We start from the raw sequence: 11,063 nt of genomic DNA, 5'->3' as shown, positions 1-11,063 counted from the left end.
AATGACTTTTCATATTTTAGAAGAACTTGGCGTAGTTTGTCTCTTTCTTCATCAGATGTCAGAGCGTCGGCTTGGGCGACCACCTGATCAATCTGTGATGAGACTGTTAAGGGTTCTTGCTCCTTGGGGAGCTCCAATGAATCCCTTTCTGAGTCGTCGGGCCTGTCTATGGGTAAGACACCATAGGTTTGAGGTCCTTGGTCGACATCATCGGTCGAGAAAAGAGCTATGGCCTGTGTTGGTTTTGTGAACCATACTGGCCCAGCTTCTTGACTCGGTACCAGATTGTCTGGGAGTCCTCCCAGAAATGGAATGCCTAGTTCAAAATCATGAAAGTCAGTTGAAATCAACCATCCTAGCATAGTCTTTTTTGGGATCAGCACCTCATCCATGCCAGTGTTACACACAGCAATAGATGTGGTCCTGGAGTCAAGACTCACCTGGTTCGTGGCTTCCACGGACAGTCCCAAGTTGAAAAATGCAGGAGAGGGTTGAAAATATGCCTGTTTATGGCTAATAGCTTGTCCAGCTATTATGTGGATTCGCACCATTAGGTTAAGCACCTGAGGTGGTACTGTGGTGTCTTGGTTGCTAGCAACCTGGCAGGCCTCTGGAATGGTCTGCCCAGCCTTAAGGCTCACTGTGTCTAGCACAGGAGTATCCTTTCTGGCTGGTTTGAGGGACCACAGCACCTTGTTGATGGTGTCCACGTGAACACCTAACCTTACCAAAATGTCAGAGCCTATGTAGGATGCATGTGGTAAGTTTTGGATAACGAGAAATGGGTGAACCAGTTCTCGTTGATTCCAGTTCAGTTTTAGGTTAATGACTCCTTCTGCGGTCATTACCTGTGAACTATTGGGAACTAATGGAAAGCGGAAAGCTTTTTTAATTAGTTCTAGACCAACGTGTTTGTGAACCAAGGTTTCGTAGAAAGCTCGGTTAATTGCTGATTTATCTGTCCACAGAGACAGTACAGCATCGTTGGTGTGGGACCCTTGGATCTCTACACCCTTAACTACCAGTGGTAGGTAGTGTTTGGTGAACTCTGGCTGTTCCAGCTCACAGAGGAGGCTGTCTTGTTGAGTCAGAGTTTGGACCACTTGGGTTTCTTTGGTTTCACATGGTGTTAGAGGAGTACTCACCGGGCTCGTGTCCTCGGCTGAGGAGTCCTTTGTGCCTTCCGCGGTACCTGCTGTTGGGCAGTCTGTGTCACACTCCGGAGGCGTATCTATTGGCAGTGGTTTGCTCACTTTTGTCCACATTATTTGATCACCATAATCTATAATCGCGTTAAAGCGATTTATAAAATCCTGGCCAACCAAAAATGGGAATGAGTCAACATGGGTCACGTGTACCGGGTGGTACAGTGTCATATTGCCAATCTGCATGTGAACCATTGCTATAGCTGTCAGGGTTGTTTTCATTTCTGAGAGACCCTGCATTTCTATAGCACATTCAGAGAGAGGTATTATCCTGTTAACACTGGCAGCGGCCGTCCTCAGCTCCTCGAACAGTTTAGCTGACATAATTGTTATGTCTGCCCCACCGTCCAAGAGTGCTTCGTGAGTGAGGACACCTTCGAGTGTTACTGACAGGTACGCCTTTTTGGCGGCCCCCTTTCTGTTAAAGTTACACAGAAACCTTTTGGTTTTTTTCTGACGCTTTTTCACGCGTTCAGATTTATCTGTGTAATCTTGATTTGTCTGAACCGTCAGCACAGCAGAAGCTGTTTCTGAGTGTTCAGCTTGCGATGACTCGTCATCGTTTGTGTGTGTGTTTACCCCCCCTTCTTCTGATGAGGGGTTGTTTGAGTGAACAACAGTTATGTCTTGGTGTGTTTCACCGACATCTGTTATGTTGTCATTCGCGCCATTAGATGTAATGGGAATTACATCACTGCAAAGTGCTCCTGGTTGGGTTCCCGTGTCAGTGTGTTTCAAAGTTTCTAACAACCTGCGTATTTTCTCTGTCTCTTCCGAGTTTAGAGGTGTAGGGCCTTGTTTCTGGAACTTTTGTGATTTTTTCGCCTCGGTTCGTTTCGTCCGAGGTGGGGGACGGTCGGGTACGTCTTTCGGGGGTTCCTTTACGTACTGCCCCTGCCGATATGGTTTCTCATATCGTTGCGTCCTGCGCTCACCCCATTTACGATAATCACGTTCATCCTCTGAAAGAGGAGCATTTTTGTCCCAACGTGCACCTTCATTACGTGGTTTGTTATTTTGAACAGACTGTTTTCTCTCTTTCTTAGGAGGAGGTGGCGAAGCACGTCGTCCTTCTAGTTCAAGAGAGTGGGGTTTAACCTTTACACTAGGAAACGCTTCAATGGGCGTCTTATCATGAGAACATGCTTCAAACACATTCACAGCACACTGTTTAATCTCACTGATGGATTTTTCTCTGAAATTTGCCATCATTTGTACTGATTTTTTAAAATCAGAGTGGAGATTTTTGGTGAAAACAAACTTAAAACCATCATCTTCTTCCATTCCGGTCTCATTTCTGTTACCAAAATAAGCTTGGAAGATTCTTTTGTAATAAACTTTTGGATGTTCATTCTTGCCCTGCGTGACCTTGTCAGCGGCTGGAAAACCAGCAGGTCCCGTGCAAGAGTCATACTCTTTGATCAGAGCCTCACACAGAAGGTTGTAATCCCTCCTCGTTGCATCTGGCAGACGCTCGATGAAGGTGAACACCTCTCTGTCCGAAGTGAGTCGTATCAGACTGATTTTATCCTCTACTGTAGCATTAGGATAAGCTCTCAATCTGAAATCCAGATCTTTGAGATACGCTTTTGTTCCTGCCGACCCCATAGGGCCGGGAACGAAACGTTGTACATATTTTGAGACTTTCTGCAAATCATCCATTGAAGGAGACTGTATCAACGGTCTCACATGCGTGATTGGTGCAGATTGGTCAAGTCCTGCCCCTACCGCCCATGGTGGGGGTGGGGGTGGCTGATAAGGAGGAAGAGGTACATATCGGTGCAGTTCTGTCCCTACCGCCCATGATGGTGGTGGGGGTGGGGGCATGGTGTCAGGAGGAAGAGGTACATATTGGTGCAGTTCTGTCCCTACCGCCCATGGTGGGGGTGGGGGTAACGGTTTGTTGTCAGGAGGAAGAGGTGCAACAGCATCTGACTGGAGAGTTTGTGGCTGTCTTGGACCCTTAGACTGTTCGTCTTTGAGTCTTAGACCAGGCCGCCCCATATCAGAAATCAGGTTTATAGCTGTAGCTAAATTCTCCTCACAAGCTTTCAGGTCCTCCTGTGATGTCTGATATTTACTTTTTAAAATCAGCCATTGTCGGAGTGATTCCGTCTTGTCTGCTTTGCAAGCGTCCAGCTCCTTCAAGGCGGTCTGTAACTGTGCTTTCAGCACGTCGTTATCTGAACGCGAGGCTTGGTACGCTTGTTCTCTATCCTCTGCTTCCGATAGTGATGCTTCAAGTACTTGTAGTTTGCTGTTCAGCAAAGCAATTTCTGTACTTGTATCTTGCTGTAACTGAAACATCTGTTCATAATGTTTCGTCATGAGGACCTCGTGTTCATTTCTAAATTGACGGACGTATTCTTCCGTCTTTTGAGCCAAATCTATTTCACTGTCTAACCTTTGTTTGATTATAACAGTTTTATCAACGGCCTTATAGAATGATTCTTTCAGCAAGATTGCAATTTTAGCCAGCTTTTCATAACTGGACTTTGTGATTTCTGCAGAGGTCACACTTTCTGCAACCTCCTTCAGATTGTCCACTAACTCTTTTGGGTTCATGCGCTCTGTCTGGATTATATATGGATGTACGGACTCTCCGAGAAGCGCGAGCGCATTCTCCAAGTAGTCCGCAATTCCTTTTGTGTCAAAATCTTTTTCTAACACACCTGCCATGTTTTCACTGTGTAGCAATTTATCTGTTTGAACAGTTGCAAGCTTTAGATATTTTACAGGTAAATATTTGTATTCAAGTCAATGAGTTTTCACACTTATTTTAGCTTTGGGTTTACACAGAAGTACTGTTATAAGTCACTTATTCAACTGTGGGTACCTTTCTCAGGTTTTACCCCAATTCATGAATATTTAAGTAAATGCTCTTTTTGCAGTGTTACTTTTTGTGCTTATTTTCCACAGATCCTAGAGTACCAAGCTGTTTTTTGTGTATCTTACTCTAAAACACTGAATTTTTTATAAACCTGCAAATTTTCTTTTAGTCTCACAGCAATATTAGTTTAAAACATTTTTTAAACCGTTCTGTTCCAGAAATTTGCTATTTTAAACAGTTACTCAATCAACCCAGGTGGGTGAAAAGAGAAAAGAATTTGATGATGAGGAATAATCAGTCTTTCTTCAGAAAAACTGTCTTTGCTCCTGTATAGCTTCTATTTAAAATTAAATAGAGAGATATTTTATTTAGGTGGTAAATTAAACAGAAAATCTCTTTTTCCTGATAAATTTACTCTTATTTAGTGATTTTGCAATTAAACGTGTATTATCCTTCAAGCAAAATGAGTAAACTGTTCAACTCTGTGAATATTTGTAACTGTATCTGTTTTAAAAAGTTAATGTTTATTTTTGTACCTTATTTTTAAAGGATTAACAGTGAAATAAACTTTTGGTGAATGCTTCTCTGCATAAATACCTATTACTTTTTAAAATGTAAGATAACAGTGTTTTATTCAGCTTTGAGGAAGTTTGTTAACTCAGAATTTGCCTTACAGAAAAATAAAAAGACGATTAATTTCACTCTTTACCTAAAAAACGAAGTGAAACCTGTGATCTCACGTCTCGCCAGGAGATGTCAGTATTTCCTCAACAATTATAACTCCGTCACTTTTTGTGTTGTCCACTAGGGGTGCTATAACTTCCTGTGGCGTTCGGTTGACATCCTGTTGTTAGCCGCTTAGCTTGAAGTTAGCTTCGGCTAAACTCGGTCAAAATCAACATTTCTGAACGGATTTTTTACACAAACGTGGCAAAAGTTTTTGCAATCAGACTTTATAGCTTGAACATGAGTGTTTTGGGACTGATAGTAGCTTCATTTAGTGATTTTAAGCGTAGTTTTAAGCTCCGGTCGTTAGCTTGTTAGCTTAAAATTAGCATCGCTAGCTTTGTTTAAAAACATCGTTTTTTGGCGAATTTTAAACTCTAACGTAGCAAAATTTCAGCAAGCAGGCTTCGAAGCACTTGACCAGCGTGTCAAAACCACATTAAAGTTACTTTTCAGCTTTAAAAAGCAGATTTTATTTCCCTATGAAAATGAATTTCATATCCGGGTCACGTGACTGAAATCACCAATTGCAACGCAGCGCAGGCTTGAGGGGAGATGACGTAGCACGTCAGTCAAACTTCTCAACCAATGAAAGCGCTCCACAACAGCGAATTCAACCAATCAGGAAGCGTTTTCTCTACCTAGCAAGTTAGATTAGCTTAAAATAGTTCGTCACTTTTTCGTCTTTTAAACCATCAAAATGCACTTTTTCTGCTAAAAATTGTAACGAAACAACTTCTAACTGTGTTCTGAGATGGCACTCAGCTTTTAAAACGTTTATCCATCTATTCAAAATACTCGTTCCAACTGAGCAGAACCGAACCACAGCCGGGTCTTAGCAGAACCTCGTACCTTAAACAGAATAACGTATTCCACAGCTCATCAGCTCTTAGTTACACATAACAGACGTACCATTTCAGCTTACACAAGACTTATGACACAATTTCAGCTTTTAAGACATTGCCAGTCCAACGCTTAAACATGCAGCGTTTAGTTGCAGAGTGCAGCTCCAAGCGCGCAGCTCAGCCGCTGCGTAAACTTTACAGCTCATCAGCTGTTACTCTTTCACCATGCCAACACGTAAAATCAATTTACACACGGATTTAACAGTCATTCATGAAATCTACGGGCCACCAGTTTGTAGTGAGTCACGTGAGGTACGTGTCACTTGTTGTATGACAAATATGAATTATATATGCATACAATATTCACGAGTTCTTCATTTTTCTGACTGTAAATGTCGTGCATTGAATTTAACAGAAATGTAACGAGAGACGTTGTTTATCTTTGACCCATCAAATGAATGGAATCATTTATTTTCAGAATCAAAGTTTAACATCAAACATTTACATTAATTTGGCAAAATATGAAAATAATAACAGACAGTTTCACAGAAAATGAACTTCAAATCACTCGGCGGTGATTTGAGGACTTTGCTTAAGATATTTCTAAAATATCTGTACTGATTTATGAGAGAGAGGTGGGTTTTAGAGTGAAAGGAGATTATCTTACAGAGAACTGTGTGAGGGAAGTTTAATCTGTTTAACCAGAAATTGCACGCTTCGTCAGATCCTCAGCTTCTCACGGTACACTTGGTCAAAATAGAACCATCTACCTGTTGACGATGAATCAGCGCTGGATGTAGTTCCTTTCTGACTCGTTTCAGCGTCTCCGTCGAGAGCTACCAAACCTTCAGAAAGTCGTGCGTTGATTAGCTCAAAACAGAATTATAATCCCAAACGTTCCTGGTTCTTCATAACTCCAAACTCTTCATAACCGGCTGCACTCTCAATCTGCTCATTCTGTTGGACTATCGGACCTGTTGTCAGCTCTCATTCCAACATCTCTCAGAACTCTCATTCTCTTGGAATTCTGGAATTCTCGAATTCTTCTCTTCTCTTCTCCTACTTGAACTGAGAAGTTGCCACATTTTATTTGGGTCGACTTCCTGTTCAATTTAGAGCTTTCTGATTCGTGGAAGGACCAGAAAGAGGAGTGGATTTGTGACGTAAGATGTTATCATAAGTCAAGGATTGTTTACAACATACAGAAAAGATTATTGCAGCAACAGCAGACTTCGTGGAGTCTCACACTTTGTAATCTTTTCAAATAGTAAAACATGACATTTTTCTCGGTAAACATTTTAGTTGACCGAAAACCAACCTTTAACATACTTACGACAGCTTGCTCATTTCAGACAGAAAATCAAGAAAGGCATATTCAGGTGATTTCTTCTCTGAATGAGGAACAAAAATCATTACTTACTGTTTATGTAAAAATAAAAATTAGTAGTTCTTTTCAACCTGTAAAGCATTGAGTGAACTAACACAATTTGATTATCAAAACATTTGTAAGACAGTAATGATTATAAAGAATTGTCTTTTCTGCTTGATTAATTCAAGAAAGAAAGTTCATCAGATGGTTCAGACTTATTCAGATCAATGAAAATAACAGTCTCTGTCCATCTGGTAGATTTGAGGTTATCTGGTTCACTACAGTGTCATCTCTGCTATCAATCTCAACAAGAAGGAAATGAGGTTTTGTATACAGAAATATTATTACAAAGCAGACAGTGATAAATGAGGCAAAGGATCGAGAGACAGGGAGAGGACTGGCTGGTAGGGTGGAGGTATGAAAGGGAAAAGGAGTCCTGTACAAGATGTGTTTTTGAAGTTCACACATTTACTCACACACAGCATTTATTCTATTTATGTTGTTGCATTTAAGTTCAGAGACTGCATGTATCGAGAGGACGATTCCATATTTGTGGTGGTGGGATCTTTTTCTTTCTGCAGTGAGAGACTTGGTAAACTTGTGTGCCCCCCACCACATGTGAGGCATTAAAAGCAAAGTTTAGTTAATATCCACCCTGGTGACCTGGATTTCAAAAGGCTGAAACGCCTTTATGGGCTTACAAGAGCTTTCCAGGCTCTGCAAAGGCAGACTAACCTCTAGTCTTTCTGCTTCCGTCTTATTTAACTGGAAACCCAGATATAGATTTGTAAGTTTGGTTTGTTAGGAATCTAGTTAAACTCAAATACTTTGTTGAAAAGAAATGCGCAGGACGCTGGAAGTGTTCTATTTTTTCAATGACGTCTTTTTAACAGCTACTTTAATTTTAAATAAAAATGAAACAAAGTATATTTTCAGTTTATAACAAGCTGCATTAGTATACAGCTGGAGTACTTAACTTTTGACCGTTTTGTCCTAAAAAATAACATGGTTTAATTTGACCTTGAGAAAATGAGACTTGTTTGAAATATCTGTGATATTTACAAACTTTTAAAAAATTCAATTTATATTACTGTGCCCGTCATTAAAATGGATCAACTGCATCATGTAAAGCATGTAAGCATGTAATTTTCAACGTTTCACAAAAAAGGGGTAGAGATGGTGTAGGGGCAGGGCAGTCGACTTGGGACCCGAAGGTCCTGGGTTCAATCCCCGGTCATTGCACGTCTCGTGGTGTCTCTGAGCAGGACACCCAATCCCAAATTGCTCCCTGGTGCTCCACCTGGATGTATCCCAGGTGCGATGAGTTAAATGCAGAGAGCCAATTTCGTCTTTGTAATGTGTGTAACTTGTGGGAACATACAATGATGACAACACATAGCACTTTATTATTATTATTAAAAAGAGCACTTGAATTTATTTTGTTTAAATTTCCTCATTTTTTTTACAACAAATTGTGACCCAAGCGTAAAAGCAATCGTGAAAATGCAAACCTTGATCGTTTAACAACAATAAAAATTTGACCTATTGTTTTAAACTATTGAACTTGAACAAGTTTGACCAAAGATCCAATGCCATGCAAGAACATTTCATTGTTTTTTTGTTTTTTTTTAAGTGATTGATGTAAGATGATCAGTCAAGTGTAGATTTCATTCAGAACTACTAAACATGCAAATGTTGAATTAACCTTTGCCTTGCAGGCGTTGTAGTCTAAACCAATTGGGTGGGGGATGGGTTATATTTCAATATTAGATTGGGTTAGTAATTTGGACCGTTAGTAGATACAAACCACTTTTCACTTTTGAGTGTTTGCCTGTTTGAAAAAGAAAGAAACTGATGGGGTAACAGTGCTGAACAGAGTGTGCTTTAGCTTACTGTACGTTGTTGTGAAGAAGGAGTTAGGGAGTAAAGCTCTGAAGCTCTGTCTGTCTTTGTGCTGGGTGATGTAATAAAGCTAGCCAAGAGGGAATTAAACAATATTTGGACAAGCCTGAGATGCTGCTTTAGAAAAAAAAAATCAAGTATCTCATAATGAACAAAATATTTCTGTATGAGATGAAAATCCTGCAAGATGCTGATTTAACAACAATGCATGTTTTCAATGCATACTCCAATAACTCCCTTAATTTAGTTTCTAACATGCAAACACAACTCATGAGTCAGACATCAGGCAAATGATCTGGCTTTGCTTTACTGAGGCAGATGGAGCTCCTTTATAATAAAGACACAAGTGTGGGGTCCAAAGAGAAATTTCAGTGCACTAATAAATGTACAAATTCCCCTAAAATTCTTTTGCACGTTCCAAATTCCTGGACCAGCTAATCTGTTACAATGCACACACCTGCTCTGGATGAGGGAGTGCGTAGTGTAAGGCGCTGATGGACAGACTACAGGGAAAACAAGGAGACATTGTTGCTGATTCTCTGAAGGTCACAGACATTACTGTGTGCCAAGTCTGGCACCAACTCACACAAGGCAGGCATGTGCAATGTATAGAGGACTAAATCAACACCTCGGTGAATGAGCTGCTGGCTTTTGATTTGGATCGGCACTTATATTCATTATGCAAGAAGAGCAAATACCGTTTTTTCCTTCCATCACAAAAACTATAACACAAAAAGTGGTTTGGCCTCCGTTTTTCCCACTCATTTTTCCTGGTGAACGTCACACAATGGGGCTTTCATCTCTCCCTTTCTCACTCTCTCTCCTCCAGATGTCAGGTACAGTGGGGGAGTCTATGCTGCTGGATGCCGTCTGACACTTTTCAAAACAACGATAACAAGCTGCATGTCTTTAGGCTGTCTACCCCAGGAGCTCCCACTGTAAGCACATGCAGTGAACGCAGCACAAACCAAACAACAAATAATTAACATCCCCTGTCCTCAGAAATATAGATGAACCATCAAACATTTTTTTCCATTACATGTGTTATTACAGCAGTGTAGCAGGGGTTAATCCCAATGAGATTGTGAACAGAATATTATAAATCATGAATAAGCTTCAAACAAAGGCATTGTCTTCAAATCTTGACCAGAGGTTCCCAAACTTTTCAATTTGCCGCCCACAAAATAAAGATTACAGAAACCCTGTGATGGATTTGTGACCTGTCCAGGGTAACCCTTCCTTTCGCACAGTGATGGCTGGACATGGGCACCAGTGACCCATAAAGGAAGAAGCGGGTAAAGATGATGGATGAAATCATATGTTTTTTGTTAAAGTGCGCAAATAAACCTTTAAATAAAGAACCGTAACACCTGTTTTATACATTTAGACATTGTTATCCATTTATGACCACTGTTTGATAACTAATTTCTCGCCATGAATGAATTGGTGTCCCTTTTTAGTAAATATTCATAATAAAAAAAAAAATCATGAAATGTAAAGCTTCACTATTCTCTTGACTTGTAAATAAAAATGCCTCGCTTTAATCTATGCCTTCAGTCCTTCTGCAGAAAAACACACTCACGATGTTGAGTATTTATTTTAAATTGAGCTGAGGAGGTCATTTGTAAATTAAAAAACAACAACAACAAACAAACAAGATGTCTTAAATGCTGATTTGAGGGAGGACAGCACACCTTCAGTTTGCTTCTGATTGAATGAAAAATATTGAATTCCTGAAGAAGTAACACACACACACACACACACACACACACTGGGTGAAGCTAAATGCTGACTTCCATTACAACCCACCTGTTAAAGGAGCATGACACCGTTTCTACAGGTTGATTATTTGACGTCATGAGTCAGAGAGTGGATCTTACTTTTCGTAGTCGTGCTTGCAGTACAGCAGGCGGTCCCTGCAGTAACAGGTCCCGCTGAGTGCGCTCAGACACACCGCGCATTTGACGCAGGTCTCGTGCCAGGAGCGCTCGTTCACGCGCAGCAGGAAGCGGTCGGCGATAGGAGACTCGCAGCCCGCGCACACCTCTCCCCCTCCTCTGTACTCTGGACCTGCAGGGGCAAATCAGCGCGCGGATATGGACAAGGCCAAAGTCAGATCTGTGCGCTCAAATAATCCTCCAACAACTCGATCAGGCACAAATCAGTTATTGCTTTATTTTATTTAA

The 11,063-nt window shown here is 40.8% G+C and overlaps 1 protein-coding gene across 2 annotated transcripts in view; it reads right to left on the bottom strand.

The window, feature by feature from the left end:
* The window catches only part of lmx1al (LIM homeobox transcription factor 1, alpha-like), a 34,822-nt gene that overhangs the window by 21,688 nt on the left and 2,071 nt on the right, over positions 1–11,063 (bottom strand). The window contains exon 3 of one of the 2 annotated variants that reach the window (XM_037689067.1): positions 10,758–10,947. In XM_037689067.1, the coding sequence (XP_037544995.1) occupies positions 10,758–10,947 (190 nt within the window). The remainder of the gene's footprint in view (positions 1–10,757; positions 10,948–11,063) is intronic. The other variant, XM_037689068.1, reaches the window with a different exon arrangement.

The sequence above is a fragment of the Nematolebias whitei genome, chromosome 15, assembly GCF_014905685.2.
Source record: "Nematolebias whitei isolate Nwh7 chromosome 15, NemWhi1, whole genome shotgun sequence".
Classification (NCBI taxonomy): domain Eukaryota; kingdom Metazoa; phylum Chordata; class Actinopteri; order Cyprinodontiformes; family Rivulidae; genus Nematolebias; species Nematolebias whitei.
Note: the sequence above shows the minus strand (reverse complement) of the source record. Positions and strands in the feature narration are given on the sequence as shown.